Source organism: Rattus rattus, chromosome 1 (genome assembly GCF_011064425.1).
Source record: "Rattus rattus isolate New Zealand chromosome 1, Rrattus_CSIRO_v1, whole genome shotgun sequence".
NCBI lineage: Eukaryota > Metazoa > Chordata > Mammalia > Rodentia > Muridae > Rattus > Rattus rattus.
In genome coordinates, this window is record NC_046154.1 from 56,489,137 (window position 1) to 56,508,184 (window position 19,048).

A 19,048-nucleotide genomic window follows, 5' to 3' on the forward strand; every position below is an offset into this window, starting at 1 on the left:
GACATAGAGATGATTTTTTTTTAAAGGCCACCCAACCTATTGTCTACTATACACCAGACCTTCCTTCCAGAGGGGTTGGTGCTGGCTTCTCCGCATAAGATGTGTGATGTTCATTTTAAAATTACTAGTAGAGCCTGCTATTGACCATCTAATTATGCCGAGTTCCATTTATAAACATAGCTAACCACTAAGTTTATGGAGACTTTTTGTGCTGCTTTAATAGGATATTGATCGAGAGCATAGTTTGAGTGGCCTGCCATTGAATTGTGTAATGCCAAACAAAGGCAAGGTCACAGTGACGGTCCGTGCTGGGGCTGCAGCATGCGTTTTATCATCGTCTTTTTGTTTCTTCCTCTAATGTCGAAGCCCAAAGGGCTTCTTGCTTAAAAATATAAATTGTATAAAAAATTAATTTCTGTACCACGGTCATTGTTACTGTGTGCGTTAGCCGAGGAGAGAGCCAGTCGTCTGCCGGCTCGGAGTAGGAAGGTTTAAAGTTGTCCTCCAAGAAAGGGAGAAAGAACTGCCACGATTTAAGGGCTAATCCTCAAAAGAGGGGGCACCAGGGACATCTCACCTGAGACCCACTTCCTCATTAGTCTTTCCAGGTAAGGACAATTTGTATTTTCACATTTTAGCTTCTCCCTACCAGTGTCTCATTTTTCTCATTGTGCCTTTTAGCTGAGTTAATTCCATCTCGCAACTCCCGTACATCAGGTTAGACTCGATTCATTGGTTCTTAGGAAACCGCTGGCCTGACAAACCTACGTGCGTGGGCATTGGAAGCCCTACCAAGGACTTGAAAAAGAAGTTTAAAACAAACGGTTTTCGGAACTCCCATGATGACTCCTGTGTGAGAATATCAGCAGTGCACGTTCCCAAGGCAGGAAACAGCCGCTAGGGTGCCACCTCATGCCAGGCTGAGGCACAGGCCCTGTTCCATTCACGGTCACTCTCCATTGACAAACAACTCAGGAACCCCCGAAGTCCATCGGGTAGTCAGGCTTTGTGGCAGAGCCAGAGCAATTCATCTGCTGGACTTTAATAGATTCTGCAGCCATGGAGCAGGAACCAGAGCACAGGCCGAGTAGCTGAGAATGGTTTTCACACCCAAAGACTCTAAGGCTGGCCACAGTGTACTGAGAATCCTGGCTTTGCAGAATTCCAGGGCCGTGAAGTCATCCTGAGCCACGAAGTTTACTTAACCCTTACAGCCAGTTTGGGTGTACAAACCAAGCTGGCAATCGGAATGGCCAGACCGGAGGCACAATGGCCTGTGTGTGTCTGTGGTTTTTTACTCTTTCCCACTGAGGCCTTTAAGGTTTCAGAATCTCTCCAGCAACTTCAAGGAAAACAGTCAGCACTTTAGAAGGAAATGAGCAGGAGTGGAGTTTGGGGCAGAACTTTTTCGAGTTCACACCAGGAGGGACATTTGGCAGCCTCAGAGCACATACTTTGAGGAAACGCCTGGCACAAAATAAACAAGAGTGGGTTTGACAGAGAGCCCTTGAAGCAGCGACATTCAGCAGCCAGCAGAATGGGCTCTCCTTGGCAGCTCCTGGGAGGGGCCTATGTGGAAATGCCTGTAGAGGGCTTTGTGTAATAAAGCACCATCTCAACAGATGGCTCCTGTCTCCTCCTTCACGGGATTATGCTAAAACAACCTCACTGATTCGGAACCACGGTCCCTCCTGGGAGCCTCTCCCCTGTACTGAATTCTTCTTTTGCTCTGGCCCAGCGTGCAGTAGTCTGTGTTTTCTCCCTCTTGTGGAACAAGGTAATAAATAACTAGAAGTGCTTTCAGATGGCCCTGCCACGTGTGGAGACGGGCAACAGAACAAATCCATACTCTCAGCTCCAGCGTTTCCGTTACTACAGCTCCCAAACGTTAGATGATAACAGTGAAAACTTTAAGGGTGTTAGCAGGAGACAAGGGTGCAGGAGTTCATGGCTTCCCACAGCTCTCCTGGGTCAGTTGGAGTCCTGAGTCCAGCAGTTCCTTGCATCTGATCCAGGCATTTATTGTCCAGCAGCCTGACTGTCTAGTCTGACTCTCACCTAGGAATTTGTGAGGCTGAGTTTCATTGCCACCTTGGAGGTGGCACTATCCTAGGCAACAACATCAGCATAGCTATTTCAGTGACTCTTCATCTGCAGATACTGAAATAGCACTCACTACTCTAGCACGGTTAGAACCTCGCTGGAATCCTGGGGGAAGTAAATATTTTCACTATCATATGTAGAAGGCCGACACTATGTATCTGGAAAGAGAAACAGTTTAAGACAAGGGTATCGTTTCTGAGTAATATGAAGTCTCCACACTGTATGAAGCCACAACCTGCTGTAATTGTGATGAGGTCGAAGAATAGGCTGGGACGCCAAGGAACAAATTCAGAGGGATTAAGGAAGTCTGATATTAGGGCCAGTAAAATAACCACACGAGGGACAAAACAACAGAAAGATCCAAGAGGGGTGTGTGTGTATGTGTGTGTATAGTTTGGATAGGCAAAGCACAGTGTTTTCATGGCAATGAGATGACCCTGCTTGATATGTAATAGTAGACATGTGCCCTTACACATTTGTGGAGACACTTAGAAAAAGTAACAGCAAGAAAAGCACAAGAGGAAACCCTAATGCAAATTAAGGGGTTTAATTAATAATTGTGCACCAATACTGGCTCACCAACAGTAAGAATTCCAGCATACTACCCACAGTTGTTAGTAACTAGGCTATGGTTAGAGTTGGTGCATAAGAGACCCTGTGTTTTGCTATCTGAAAATCATAAACCCAAAGAACTGCTCTAATATATGACTTTTTCCAGGACTGGTGATGTAGCTAATTGGTATGGGATTTATCTATGTTGAGACCTGGGTTCGATATATAGCACCACCAGAATTAACAATATCAAGTCTACTATTTGAAAACAAAACCACACTGACAATGAATCTAGGGAAAATATAATTGTGTACTTTACTTGTTCCATTTTGCATTTTAGCAATCCTTCAAAAAATGTATGCCAGATGTAAAATCATCACCCCCAACAAGAAATGCATAACCAATCAAAGCCCAGAAACCAACGGTCTACCTTACTCTATGATAGAGTTAGAGAAGTAACCACAACAAAGGCCTGCAGGAGAGAGATGCTCTTTGTCTTTGAGTTCCACAGCATCCTTCGTCTCTGTAAAGGGACGCTGGCCCAGCCACAGGAGTGCCAAGTGAAGCAGTGCCTACATGTCTAGCACCAAGTACAAGATGTGCACTTGGTAAATTCTCACTCACAGAATCTTTAATATTCAAATTGAACACGCAAGGCCTTAATAATCCATCACCACTTAGCTTATTTCTATTTCAAGGATGCAGAATGTTCCTCATCCCTATTTATCTGCAATAAATACCCATCCAGTCCTAAAACAGACCTTACAGGAAGGGGAGGAGCAACGCGGTTCTGGGAGGAATGGACCTAGACTCAACTTTGTGCAGTTTGGGTGGTACGCTTTGCTGGGTATTTTTTGTCGGCCTAACACAAACTGTGAAACTGGAAGCCATGAAGCTGAAGAGCTGCCTCCAGCAGATTGGCCTGTGGACCTGTCGTAAGGCATTTTATTGATAATAACTGATGTGGGTGGGACACACCCACCATGAGAGGAATCAATCACTTCTGGGCAAGTATTCCTGGATTGTCTAAGAAAGCAGGCTGAGCAAGTCCGTAAGCAGCACTCCTCTGTGGTCTCTGCCTCAGTTCCTGACTACAGAGTGTGACCTGTGAGCTAATGAACGCTTTCCTCTCTTATGTTGCTTTTGGCCAGTGTTTCATCGCTGGAACAGAAGTCTAACTAGGGCATATGCCTCTGAGAAAGGCTTTCGGGGAGAGGGGAAGAGCTTGGCAATCCCTATTGCAGGAGCCAAGGCAGTCTATAAAATAAACCTTGACAAACTTAGATTAAAGATCTACAAGGAAGAGAGGGTCTCTGGCATGTAGTTGACCGGTTTGGCCTGAAGCCATGGTTTAGCTGATGCAGCCCGGTCCTGCTCTTACCAAACAGTGGCAGTCAGCACAAGGCCATGTGTGAGTGAGTCCTGGAGTGATTGCACAGCAGTGTGCAGAACGGGAAAGCACTGAGAAGCTGACGGACGCTCACGATGCCAGGCCTTTGCTAACCAGCCCCCTACACAGGCACAGGAAACAATCACTCTGCAACCTTAGCCCCTAGGGTAGGGATCCCTTCTGGCAGTCTTGAAGGAACATGTAGGATTCACTTGACAATCATGCTGCCTTAGACTGAGTGGAGCTCTAATCAATCTTAAACATAAGACCTGAAAGGAAGATGAGCGAAGGGAGGAAGGGCAAGAGGCCGGGGCTGGTTCTGAGCTGTCTGGCCTCTTACAACCCCAGACCTTGGAAGTCCGCTGGTAATGAAGACTAATGCAAGCTTCTGAGTGGCACAGGCAGAACAAAACAGGGTAGAGCTCTCATCTTAGAGTAAAATGGATTTTTTTTTTAAATCAAGACTCTGCTTGGATCTCAATAAAGCCTCAATAAATATACTTCTCTCTAATGCCGCTATGACTGGACACACTGTGAAAGACATATTCTTTGTTATTATTAGTAAGACTATAAGAAAAATATAGACTACTGACCACCTTCTGTACATATGCACTGTTATCTGTCTATGGCCAATAACTGGCTAATCAACTATGCACTAACCAGGAAGGCACACACCTTCTGTTCAATAAAGTCATCTAGTTCCCCCTCAGTGAGTACTTTGGGACACCCTTCATAATACAGCCAAATTATTCCCACTGCAGGCCATCACCAGCTACTCCTATTGCTTTTCCATGAGGACTCTGCCACAGCTACCCAGGAGTACTTCACCATCAGTGGCAGCTTCCCTGACTGTCAGAATTCTAGCGTGCACAGTTGCCTTCCCATCACTTAACTCCCCTGAGTTAGCCTCCGAGTATAGATTGTGCAGCTTAGAGTACAGCTAAGACACGTAGCCAAGGACAGTAGTTGAACCACTTACTGTTTGACTTCGGACAAATGACTTCAGCTAAGGAAAAAGGATCCTCAGGTTAGCTCACCGGTAACCTTAGAGTTTGTTGCAAGGATCAACCAATGATGCTCCTCCCTCCAAGGACTAGCACAGTGCTTAGCAAATAGAAAATGTTCAAGAACACCTGGATTTTCCTCTAGTCCCATATCATATCCTATTCTTTTGGACACTAAAGATTCTTCCAGACTGTGATGACTGAAACAAGACCGGAAAGAATCCTGGCTTGGAAGAACAGGCTGGCTTGACTTTTGTGGTATCTCTCACAGCCCATTGGTTTACTTGGGCATCCTCGCAAGCCTAGAACACATATAATATGGCTACAAATTCTATTTCGTTCTGTAAAGAACTTGATGCTGCTTAAAGATCATGTTTAACAATATAAATTTACCGACCTTTAAGCAGATAAGAGTAAAATTTTAATATCTGATGTTTAATTTCACTTTTAAATTGAGACTAAGAGCAGGTGGTCACTGTAGGGATGCTTTCAAAACAGAGACGTTCTGGAAGAAGGGCAACTGTGTGTGCGAGGTGTCTGGGCTGTCGGGGAGAAGAGACAGAGGCACAGACAGCCGGACTCCCATGCTTTTTGCACTGTTTGGGCTGTGCCATAACAAACACACAATCAATGGGCCTTTGATCAACAGAGCTGGGCGGTGGCATGAACTCTTCCATCACCACTGTAGTTGCTATCGACAAGCTGGTAATGACCATGCTGTAATGCGCCACTCATACTGAGAGCATTAGCATTGCTTAAAGGTCAGAAGCAAAGTCTCTTCAGGGCAGAATTCCTCAGAAACCAGAGGGAAGACTCGAGATCTTCCAAAGCCAAGTTCACACTATGTACCCAGGACTGCGTGAGACATTTGGCATTGGCCATTACCATAATGCCTCGCATTAAAATTCTTAATTATTCCTAGCCCGGAGATACTGGCTTTTAAACAAACCAGTTGGTATAGCTCTTCTAAGGAGAACAAAAGGGGTGTTGCGAAAGTGTTAAATTCCTATGAGAAGAAACAGCGACTGAAGGCAAATTTGGATCAAATCAGAGCAAAACGATACTTACTTTGTGACACTCTTACTAGCTCAGTCACACTGAAAACACCTGATGTGACGAAGCTGTCCTGGAAGCCCAAATGTCCTGTGGAAACAAAAACAGAAGAAAGCCAACTGTCATAAAGAGAAAACGCGAAATGACACAGGTATAAATTGTCATCAAGCTGTGATGGAGCACATGAGGCCTAAGCACACACCTGGTTCCCTCTGTGCTCCCATGGGGGCGGGGGCAGTCATTTGGTAACAAACAGAGCTTTTGGGTTGGGTCTGGAGACTGTGGATTTTTTTTTTGAGATGCTTAAAAAAATTGAGCAGGAAGTCTGAAACAAAAGATTAAAAAAAACAGAAAGGGGCTGGAGAGATGGCTCAGTGGTTAAGAGCACTAACTGCTCTTCCAGAGGTCCTGAGTTCAAATCCCCAGCAACCACATGGTGGCTCTCAACCATCTGTAATGGGATCTGATGTGCTCTTCTGCTGTGTCTGAAGATAGCAGCAGTATACTCACATACATAAAATAAATAAATCTAAAAAACATACTGAAAGAAGAGAGGAGAGGAGAGGAGAGGAGAGGAGAGGAGAGGGAAGAGGGATAGGAGAGGACAGGAGAGGAGAGGAGAGGACACAGTGTAGACCCAGAATCCCTGGGAATCGACCAGGATAGCCAAGCTCCATGATGTTTCGAGACACCACAGAAGTGTCTGGTCAGGTTTAGTTGCCTGTTCATTTAAATCTAATGAGGGGTGAAGATACTTCCTGCTTTTCTAGCGATCCTACAGAGGAGACTTTGGAAAAGCCGAACAGGAAATAAAATTTCAGTTTTCAAAATATAGGAACAAATTGGTTTGTACACAAACACAAAATTGTACTTGTTTAGAGAAAAGTAGCTTTTGTGTTGGTCAAATGCATAAACGGTTCAAAGTTGTTTCGTTCTTGAATTTTATGTTTGCTCAATCCTAGCTGAATATAGTGACTTTTTCTCTAGAACATCTGACTCTGTATCTATGTAGAGACCTTGTACAACTTCGTGGCGTATTCAGAACGGTTTACTGTGAATGGCCAGCGGTGCACAGTCTAAGGTGCTTTCTATTTCTGTGCCTACAGCTTTGACTCTGTATATCCTACAAGGCACATTCCACTGGGTGGATTTGCCTGTGAAGCCAATTTAATCTTTACCTGCTTTAAAGTGTGATGCACAGGAGCAAGTGTTAACTGAAGAGATAAAAAAAAAAAAGAAACAAAACAAACAACCCCCCTCCACCACAAACTACTGTTCTTTGCAATAAGACACATACCTTAAGCCATTTGACATGAGAAAAGGAAAATCTGAATGCACAGATACCATAAGCAAGATGTCCTTGCTTCCTAAAGTCTATATTTCATTCGTTGTTGAGGGGCAGGAGACTGCCGTGCGTCAGAGCATACGTACCAGAAAGCTTACTAGACGCCACATACAGAGTGTACAGAAGCAGCTATGTTTCAGAGGGTCATTAGTGTCTGTGAGCTCTTTCCTTTCACTATAAAACAGTTTTGAATAAAGAAGTTTTCTTCCTGAGTTTTAAATTTTCCAGTTAACTCTGATATAGCACACAATATCTATGGTACTAAAAGTAGTTCTAAATATTAGGATATATAGCAACCATAACCTGGTGTTTAAAATGAAACAGCAAAGGTTCACCTTAGAAGTTCTTAAGGACTTTTACTTATCAAAGCAACCAACAATTGGGTATCTATCTGGGACTCTTGTTCGGTAAGCGGTACTGTCTCTTGGATTAAGAGAACCAAGAAGCAAAAACTTAAACAAATAAATAAAAAACTCCCTTAAAGAGGTCTTGTCAAAACAGATCATAACATTTCTATTTTACTGGGCACCATTAAGATCGCATTTATCCCACAGACCATAACAAAGGAAATCCGGCCTCAGTGCACGGGAGTGCGGGCTCAGTGCACACAACAGCCAGAAAATCGAAGTGGAATGGGAAACGCAGTTTTCGAGCATCTCTCTTTGTCCCACAAGTTACGGGCTGACGCTTGCTTGAATGTCAAACCCTGAAAGCCTATATTTTAAGAAAAGATGCATTTCTGAACTGAGTAAATATAAACACAGACCTTAATTCTGCCACCCCAAAGTGAGTCTGTCTTGATGAAGACTGGTTTGGGGGAGAGGGACCTTAGGTGTCACTTTCTGAGCAAATGCATTGTGGAAACTAGATTCATATTTAATTTGGTCACCACCGGAATCTCTATATCTCAAAGTAGCAAGTGAATTATCTGTGAATAAACAGATAAGTGGACCTTTTAACTGAGGATGCTCAAATTGTTTCCTTCTGCTAAGGTCTCTTCTGGGTTCCAAATATTTAAATTTAGCATCTACTGGACATTCTCTCCAGACATCTCATAGGTAGCCTTAGATCCAATACACCCAAAGTACTCATCTTTCTGTGTTTTGGTGGCATCCAACTCTGGCTTTATACAATTACCTAATCCCATGCGTCCACACATTGATTCAGCTTCCGATCTACATTCTTCCACCATGCATGTTTCCACATTCTCGTGATCAAGGTGAGGGCATCCCCAGTTCTAACCACCATGACAGAGAGTCTTCAAATAATTTCTTGTCTACTATCCATTGATTCATTTTGGTACCCTCAAGAATCCATTCTCTAATCTGAAGTAAGAACCCTCTCAATGGCAGGAAGATCTGACCAGTCGCTCTCTTAAGACATTTACTGAGTGGCTAACACAGGCCAGGTCCTGTGCTAGACCTGGGTCCCTAATTTCAGAGTCTACAGTTTAACCACAGAGACAGCTAAAACAGTTTAACATAGATTAGTAGGGGGCGGGGGGGGGGAACACAAACAGTCTAAGTGACAGGAAGAGAACTCACAGCAAGAACATTAGGAAGGACCGTGAGGGAAAATCTTTCCTAAGAGGCTGTCTGAAGCAGGTTGAGAAGACAACTGCGACAGAAAGCAGATGAGATCTTTGGCAGATGAGCAAAGGCTTTGAGGTAGGAGAGTGGCAGGTGCAGAGCACGCCGAGATACATCCGATGCACTCAGCACACACTGGCCTATTAGAAACCTTGCACGAGTCCCACGTGGATAGCGTCAACTCCTCTTGTGGGTTCGTCATCCCTCACCTGTCCCTCAGGACCAAGCTCTCCTGATACCTCTGCCAACAGTCTGCCCTAACAGACCTCACTTCTGGAAGAACTCCGTTCTCTGTTTTCCACACTGACCCATGTGCTGGGCATGGTTCTAATATAGTAGCTGGCACACAAGATGGCCAGTCCCCTTTGCTCATGTTGAGTGTGCCCCCTTTTGAGCTGGCAGAGTCTGTTCTGTCATTGTTACTCCAGCTCGAGGGAAGGTACTTGTCAAGCATGAAGTACTCTAGAGAGACTTTGAGTGAGCAAAACTCAAACTGGCCTCTTTTTTTTTTTTTTTTTTTTGAATAAAAACAGTTACAGAATGTGTTTGTTTCTCAAATGTTTGGTAATAAGGTTAAAATAAACCAAACCCTAGAAACTAAATCATCCAAAGAAAGCCAAGCCGTTCACATTTATCCCTTTCAAGAGGACCAGCACAGGAAAAGAATTCCATGTGGCTTCTGCTGGAGAGGGTACCATTGACATCTCTGCTAAGAAATGCCTGAGTATGCATTATGGTTTTCATTCTGGTCCACCATCTAGGAGAGCAAACAAAAAGTAGAGGCAAAGAGCAGAATTGTTCAATGGACACTGACTCCTGCCCCCAAGAAGTCCAGTCTCAGACTTAAACTAGGATCATGATGGCTGAGAACATCACTGCAAAGATCATTCGCCCTTCTCTCAGAAGCCTGTGTCTCCGGGCGAAGCAGGTGCGAGTGTGAAGGAAGGTTTGAGAGTCAAACCATGAAACAAAGGACGTGCGTATTTCACATGCTCTCGTGGTAGCACAACTCTCTTCCCAGCATAACTGAATTATCAGATGGATTGTATTTATAATTTGTCCCTGACAGACATAAGGGTTGGGCAAACATTGGTAGGTGACAGGAAGCCTCAGAAGTGACAGAAGGAGTGAGGTGTGGGCATAGTTACAGGCAACCTGAGAAGCTTAAGCTCTCGGTCACTCTCACACCGAGTCATGGCGATGGCTTGTGAGGAAACGACGCTGATCAGGCCGCTCAGCTTTACTGCAAGACGAAGAAGAAGAAGTAGAAACAGAAACCAAAGTCTAAGTGGTTTGAAATTCCGATGTTATGAACATTAAGGATCTCTGTAAACTCTGGAACTGAGTGAGTTCAGTAAATTCCAGAAAGGTTTCGAGGTCTCTCTTTTGAACAGGGGCCCTTAGAAATTACTAGAGAACCCAGACCCTGTCAAGTATGCCTGAGATGCATGCAGACTGCTCAATGGTCTGCCTCAAAGTTCTAAACTGAGTTCAGAACCGAATAGGAGATTCAAATAGGAGCGGGTCTCTTTTCTTTTTTACATAAGGTAGCTACTGTACATTTGTTCAGTGAACTCCCAAGTACAGCATAGGTTTCATAGCGCTCGGAGTCAGCCATTCTCAGTGTGAGAGGAGGAGCCTTTCTGGAGAGACTGTATGTAAAGAGAAAATCTTTCATGACTTCTTAGAAGCAGGGGCTCTTTTACCTCAATAACATTAGCAATTATTTCAGAAAACCCCATTCTCTGGAAACCAAGCCTCATTTTATGAGAGGACTGAATATCCATCTACCTTTGAATGTTAAGGCAGGGCAGGAAAAGCTAGATTTGGTGAGATGTGGCAATCCTGCTGAACTGCCTAGATGTTGAGGAAGAGAGCCAAGGACATGGCATTTTTGAGGGCTAGCCATCAGAGAAAGCTGACTGTCTCCACACAGGGAAGTCTGTATGCGAGGAGGACACAGTGAGACTGTATACAAGACTAGGTGTTTCTCAAACTCAGAGAGCAAGGCGCTCCCTGTCCTGAGTTATTAGATCTCATTCAGTTATGGATGTAAGTTGACTGCAGTGCACAGACAAATTCATTATATGATGATTTCCATTTTTTTCCTCTTCTTAGTAATTGAGTCTCCACCATTAGTAAATCACAGGCTGAGAAAGGAGCCTTTCTGGGACCTGTTTCTCAGCCTCTGAGAAGGAAGAGGGTCCCTTATTTCCACCTTACCCTTATTCCAGCAGGAGTCTGGGTGTCTTGGAACATGCAGCCATTGTACTAGTTTTTCAGAGGCCACTAGTTGTGTAAAGAAACCTCCTCCCTGGGGTCCACTTCCTTCTTCTGATCGCATAACAAGCCTACAAGTACTTGTGGGATACACCTGTATGTATTTCATATGTGTTCAATAAATAAGGCCGAGTTAAACCTGACTTTGGCCAAAAGGCCAGAAATTAATAAGGTGAAGTTATGAAGGATTTCTATTCCACGTGACTTAGGCCACTCACCCCCACCTCATTGACATCATCTCTGACCTCTGTCAATAGACCAAAAGGTCATTGTTGTAGCTTACAAACTTAGATCGTCAGAGGGCTCAGCACCACCCCCCTCTATTGGTGCCCTATTTGTTCAATGACTTAGATAGCCTTACTTCGTGGGTTTCTACTGCAGCATGGTAATTACCATGTTATTATTGACATAGCAATATCTACTTCTGTACTCAATTAGGGTATCTCAGAGAACAGGGCTTTAAGGAGCTAAATGGAGGTGTTTACTTCTATGAGTTCAAATAAGGATGAATTCTAACTTTAGCATAATTTATATTATGACTTATATTTTATATGATAAGTTGCATCATAACTAATTTCTTTGCCATTCACTGGAGAAATCTGTGATATTTCTGGGCTCTGGAAAAATCCCTTGTATTAAAAATATAAAGAATTCACATATCTATTTGTAAAGACACAAAATTATACAACATATTATTTTCTGTTGAAAGTAATATATTTGAAACAAACCAAGGCGTATTATATTTGCTGTAGTAACTTCGCATGTACACAGGCCATAACTAACTGACTTTTCCCTTCTGAATCTGAAGTGTCAAAAATTGGGGCTCACTGACCAGTTCCAGTCTGCAAACATCTGCTCTGCCAGCATGTTCTGGCTTTTGTCGTATTTGAAATGGGGCAACTGTACTTGGACATGAACTTTTGGATTTACCACACTCCCTGGACTTTTCTATCATACACATCTGCTCAGGCAGACAGGCTGTTAGGCCTTGTAGGCATATGTATTTGTGATGCCTGGTAAGTGTCAGCTTCCTAGCTCATTACTAGCCTAGTAGAGGAAGGGGAGCGTATGACCGGCAGGTTCCATCTAAAAGCCACTGCTATTTCATGATTCGAGGCTGTACACTTAGAGTCCTTAGCCACATGGTTAAAGCCTCTCAGAGAATCCCCTTTAGGCTTTAGTTTCCAATATGACCCAAGTGTACACTCTCTTTGCTGTGAGCAAAAGTGGCTTGCTTGCTACTCTTCGGTATATTCCTCTCCACACTGGGAGCCCTATCAGTGTTCATCAGAGTGTGTTATGGAGAACAGCCCACTGGAATGCTCTAGCAGAAATAGAAACAATGGCAAAATATCTATAAACCAAAAGATTGCCCAGGAAACTGAAGGTGGAGAACACTATTAAATCCACAAGGAACATTTACAGCCTGAAGTCTCTATTTCTTGAATAAACTTCCTTCCTAAGCTTGGGTTTACTATTTTGCAGTCAATTGGCAGGGGTAGGATTTATTTGGGGCTGATGTTTGTCTATAAGGAGATGGTGAACACCACCCCTCCCCATCTCTCCCTCACAGGAGTCATGCGCTAAGGGGAACCTGGAACCTGACCGAACGTTGTCACTTCAGCACTGAGGGACGCTTCGCACTCTGCAATCACCTTGCTGTGTCTACATTAGGGAAAATGGACTCAGCAAGCCATGGCTATCACAAAGCATGGGTCCTTTCTGAAGAACATTTCTGTAGTCCCTCTGTGGGTAGTACTCAATTTCATCAAAAGTATAATCTGTCTAGTATTTGTTGTGTTCGGTACTGTGTTGGAGACTATTTTTAAGATATCTAAACCATATTGCAACCGTATGGCTGGCAATGTTATGATTTTATAGAAGTGAAAGCTGAAAACTTGAGATATTCAGAGATTTGCCTAAGATCGTTCAGACGGTGAGAGAATCGGATAAGAATGTGCATTGTTAATTTTCTCTACATGACATTTTATCTTCAATCTATCGCAGGCAACACGTGTACTAACTTCTGTATTACATATCAGTAGCATTTAATAAACAACATTTGATTGGCTGACAATTTCAAATAGAATTTATTGCATGAAGTAAAGGATGTTTATTAGCCAAGCATCTAAAATCCAGAGTAATTTTTTAACTTATTGGTATGTTTGTGAATGTTTGACGCATGACATCATGGACAAACCTAGAAATAGAAGGAAACACCAAGGCCAAGTGGCGTGACCAATGCAATGTTTTGACAAAGATATTTAGATTAATAAAAGTCAAGTGTTTTTCAACAATCCATGAAATATGTGTTTCTTCCCCTTAAATTTCCAAACACCTCAATTTTGCCCTGTCCTAAAGGCAGAAAAAACTCTCTTCCATCCTCCCACTCTGGGCTGAATGCACGTCCATTCATTGTGTTTTGTTTTTGCTTGTTTGTTTGTTTTAGGAGAGTAAATTAACTTCACTGTTTTCCCTACACCTTCAGACCACACCGTAAATGAATGTTTTGCAAGTAAAGACTTGTGTAAGAACAGAGAAATTAACTTTTGGGATTATGTTTTCGAGTATGCCATTGAAATATAAACAAACAGAGAGCAATTTACATCAGCCAAGATAAGCCACTATCATTAGCACAGAGCGAACAATAGTTTGTCCTTTTGATTTTTTTAAAAATTAATTTTGATGGTTTTTCAGTTTATTTTGAAATTAAGTTAGTTTTTTTTGAAGTAAAAGGGGGATTTGGACCAAACTTATTGCTTTTGTGTTCTAAATCAAAATTGTCTACACACACAGACAGTAACAACTGGTAATTGACAAATGGCTGGAACTATTTGTAATAACTTCAGCCTCTACTACGAACCCTTGCATATATTAGGGAAAAAATAAGGAAATTTATTCCCTGAATACATCTGAAACTGATTATCTTAAGTGAAACAGACATGGAACTGGATCACCCGAGGGCTACCCTGGTTCATGAGTATAAAACAGCAGAGAACCTTCATGGCCCATCACCCTGCCTTTCCTTTTTGGGTCTAATTCATGTGGCTGTGAAACCATTAATGGAGCTCAGCTTGCTAAACCAGCGTAAGACGTGGGCAATGTCAGGGAGAGCCAGTGACCAGCAGCCACGGGCCAATTTTAAGACACTCAAAACTGATTTTGGTTCACTAAGCATGGATAGAAAATCATTGATGAGCTGAAGCAATGCATTGTTAAAAAATGCTCTCGATTACGCTTCCAAGGCTACACAGAAAAATAACCTAAAGAGACATCTGAAACCTAGGGACATGTAGTTCTCCAAATATCATAACATCAGCTGATACTCTAGATCACAAAGAGCTTCCACTGCCTGTGCACTCTGCTTTGTACAATTCTTGTGACAGTTACACTACCACTAATGCCATCATTTGTTGTGTTTATTCAATCATAGAGTCTGTATTACACATTTCTGCAGGAACAACTGCAGGTTACAAATCACGCAGGCCGAGATACTTTGAATTTGCTGGCCTAGCACAAACACAAAGTATTTTAGAGGTACTAGATAACTCCTTGTGAAATATAACGGAATGAATTAGACTGTTCAGGCCACACCGGGTAAGTACAATGAAGGGACACTTTTTAAGACTTTAAAGTCATGTAATACAATTCTAGGCTGGATTCTTCTTGTTAAAGAGAAGTAGAATGGGAGTGATTGGAAGAGAAAAGGGCCAATATTTGACAACAGAAATCAGCATAACCTTTTAACTGCAGCAGCCATGGGTGACTGCCCTTCGACCTTGGAAGATTATGTGGGATTTCAATGACAACAGCTGGAAGTGAGCATGTGTGAATAGAGTACAGATCTGAGGCCCGCGACAAAAGGCCAGCACAATCTGGGCCCAGATCTCAGTGCTGATTAGAAATTGTTTTCTGGTCCTGGCTTAATAGAGTGTGCGATCAAGAAGGTTGGGAAGGTTTTTTTTTTTTTTTTTGGTTTTCCTAATTTTTTTTTTCCTAAGCAAAGAATCATGGATGGATTTCTTCATTCCCCCATTTTCTTTCCCAGCCGTTCAATTCAGATTCTCATAGGAAACAGGCCCACAGAGCATATTGCTTTGCAAAGACAACCAAACTTTAATAATTCTCTGCTTAAGTGTTTAAAGAATCTCACTGTGGCACTTCATAACCATCACAGAGAGTTGTACATGAACGCATTTACACACACACACACACACACACACACACACACACACACACACACAGTGGCAGGGGTTGTGGATGGGGTAGAAATCAGAAATTATAAGTCTCTCAACTTTCGCTATCACTTGAACAGTGCAGCACACCCCACACCCCACACATCCTAACTCGGTGTATGTGCATGAATTTCTTGCCATGTAAATTCCTGGTACTGCATGAGTATTTCATGATTTCACCCTTTTCTTTACCTTACTTCATGAATCTGTTAAGTCTGTGGGACGTGTTCGCCCATCATAGACATATGAAAAGACAAATTCCAAAGAGGTTAAGCTAATCTGGCTGATGTAGGGACGGTGGTCAGAGACACGGTCATTTAAGTTCATGGAACCCTCAGGCCTCGTGCTGAAGCACACACATGCTGACACAGGTGCACTCTCACTCCTCGGTACTCGGACACCAAAACGATGCCGCATGATGGCTGAAAGCACAGGGCGCTCTGACTTATTTATGCTGTTTTGGTTTGACAATGCACCCCATCTTAACCTTGTGCCGCTCTGGCTTCTGCTGATTACTCTTGTTGCAATATCAAATTAGCAACTACTTAGCTTCAGCAGAGGTGCCCTTGCAGCTATGCAAACAAATCACCTGTGTCTGGTGATTTGGTGTGAACGAACAGGAGCTGATGGCTTGGTCTTCCAAGTCAGACTTGGGGCATCTGCCCACACCCTTCTATAGCAACTGTAGATGGTGGCACTGTCTTCCAACTCAGGCACGGGCCATCTGCCCACACCCTTCTATAGCAACTGTACATGTTCTTCCAAAGGAGCCATGGGACAGAGTGTTTTTCAGAACAGACCGAATCCATTTACTGTTTCAAATTTCTATAAACAGAGTATTGAGGAATTCAATCCCCAGAGCAACTATATGGGTGTTGGCCTAAGTTTCATGGGAGCGTCTGCCAAACTCACATATTTGTAGAGCGACTGGTTTATATTGTCCTTTGCAGCTCTCAGAGAAGGAAGGACCACTGCGTGTGATCTTAGTTCACTTTAGGACTGAGTCTGGCTGGTGACAGGTACACATGATAAATGTTCCAGAAGGCTGACCTAATTTCCGTTGAAGCGAGTGTTTTGCTAAGAACATTCCCTCAAAGTGTCAGCTTGCAGCAGAGTCCCAAACCTGCCAGCGTCTGCTACTATTGCTTGTGAAACTTTAAAGTGAAGTTAATTTTGCTACGTTAAGTGAACTTCTCCAGTGTTAACTTTTCATGTATATGTGTTTTAAGTCTAATTTCAGATGTGCAGTCATCGAACTTGCTACTCCTGATAGCTTTTAGTTATTTGTATCTTTTCTTGTATAGAGGCATCCACAGGCCAAAATGTTCACTTACTTCGCCGTTCAAAAATTATGCTTGCAAGGTATTATTTATACATAGCAAGGACGGTGTTGAACCATGGATGTGAGAATCCTGGATTACACTGTTAAGCTCTAATTTCATCCTCTGTAAAACGACACTAATGGTTCTATCTACAAGAAGGTTTGTTGCTAAGAATAATGATCTAGTAAATTTTAATGTTTAGCAAAGAAACTTGCACATAGAATACTGAATCTAGAACAGAGTAGCTCACATCATGAATCGTACCGATATTATAATAGAAAAAAATCTAGTTCCCTCTGCCCTCTTGACAGGGAACATTAAACATTCACATATGCGCATAAATGGAAACATTGACAGTCTAATTTATTTGAGTAAATTTTCGGGTAAAAAAATATTCCAAAGCAAGTAACACAAAATTTGTTGAAAGCAAACCTCCTGATATATTTTACTGACTTGTCCCAAAATAAAGGGATTCTAAATTACTTTAAATAGGTACAATTATAATTCCCCAATATAACCTTGTTTATTCAGAAGTATTTATTTGTAACATTCAGTACAATTTATTTTTTTAAGTGGACATAGAGTGCGTTTTTCTGACAGAAGACAACTTTTTTCATGAGGAAAGAAAAACAACTTTCCGTTCCCTGGTTTCACTTTATTTTTTTTTTTTTTAAGGATCTGATTTCTTGAATTCTCCTGTTGATATCTGAATGTGTCCATGCTGTTTGCAATAGAAAATGGGTATTTAGGAACTAATCTTTAAAATATTTTTCAAATGAAATCTGTTTACTTTTTTTAAAATTAGAAATGCTTCTGATGGTTTAAAATGGGCAGGATACAAGCGATTATTATCATATTGAGGGAAAAACTCACTTTTGTTAGGGCCTCCACACTCCACTTCCATACCTCAACACAAACAGGGAGCTGTCGGAAAGCCTTGCTACAGATGGGGGTCTTGGTTCCTTGCAGCTCAAAATCAATGCTAAAAGAGTTTGGCTTTGAGGCAGGAGGATGATCGACATGCTTCACTTCACTGACTTTGATCACTGAAGCACTCTGGGATGCAGGCGGTCTCCTTGATTTTAGGGAGCAGAACCTTTGTTCTCACAAAATAGACCGAGTCTCTCTGAGACTCAGCTGGAAGACAGCAAGCTCGCACTCTCAGAATTACCACACCTCTCACAGGGCCCTCAGCATTTTGAAGGGCCTGGCTTCCAGAGTATAGAAGGATGCTGTTCACTGCAGGACACAGCGCCCCGCCCCCACGCCCACCCCACACAGTGGTCTTCACCACTGACCGCTGGCATTTCCCTAGGAAAACCAAAAAGGACCTCACATTTTGACACGCTTCCTCAGCTCTAGTGGAGAAAAGCCGCCTTCAGACCTCATCATGTATTTAATGCTGAACAACCTTACGTGGAACTATCTGACACATTGAGTCCAATGCTCCAATGTAACCTCTCAGAAGCCAGGCATTAAAACTTTACAGCTGCTACAGAGATCTAAATAGTATGTAAACACGGGAAGGAGATGTGCACTCTGATCTTACTCACCACACAAAGATGCAGTTGAAATAAGACTTGACGTAGGGCCCAAATGACCCCACATCCCTAGTGCTAACGACAGAGGAGACTGCCAACGTGGGAATGGAGCAATCCAGGCTAAACAACCAACAAGACCAATGACAGCCCAACCTACCTGTCGGTGCCGAACTAGGGTATCTCCTCCGGCTCTCTCTCGATGTTTGCTGTCTCTAATCATGCTGAGGTTCTATGGAATACCTGTCATTTTCCCAACAGTAAGAAGGGAGGGCAGAGGCTCAGTGCCGAGCTGCGTGAAGACCTCCTGCCATATAATTACAGCGGGCTACCCCTGTTGGTAATTGAACACCATTGTTCGCTTTCTGTCCCTAACCCAAGGAAACCCATACATCACTGCGAGGTTGCAGAACCGTCTCAGATGAGGCAGGACGCCGTGTACAGGGGCACACATGCATGTGTGAGTGCATGTGTTTAACTTCATCTACATCCTAAAATACCATCATGGAGAAAGCATGTTCCAATCAGATGCAAACTGTCAAGGACGCTTGAAATGCCATTCTCTAAGCAGCAGTGCCAGGGAGGACCCGGACTATGGCTAAGTTGAAGGTAGAACCCTTCCGGCCACATCTGGTAA

At 42.9% G+C, this 19,048-nt stretch overlaps 1 protein-coding gene across 2 annotated transcripts in view; it reads right to left on the minus strand.

Moving 5' to 3' along the window:
* The window catches only part of Nfia (nuclear factor I A), a 335,528-nt gene that overhangs the window by 109,390 nt on the left and 207,090 nt on the right, over positions 1 to 19,048 (minus strand). For both annotated transcript variants that reach the window (XM_032901855.1, XM_032901851.1), the window contains one exon: positions 6,118 to 6,192. In XM_032901855.1, the coding sequence (XP_032757746.1) occupies positions 6,118 to 6,192 (75 nt within the window). The remainder of the gene's footprint in view (positions 1 to 6,117; positions 6,193 to 19,048) is intronic.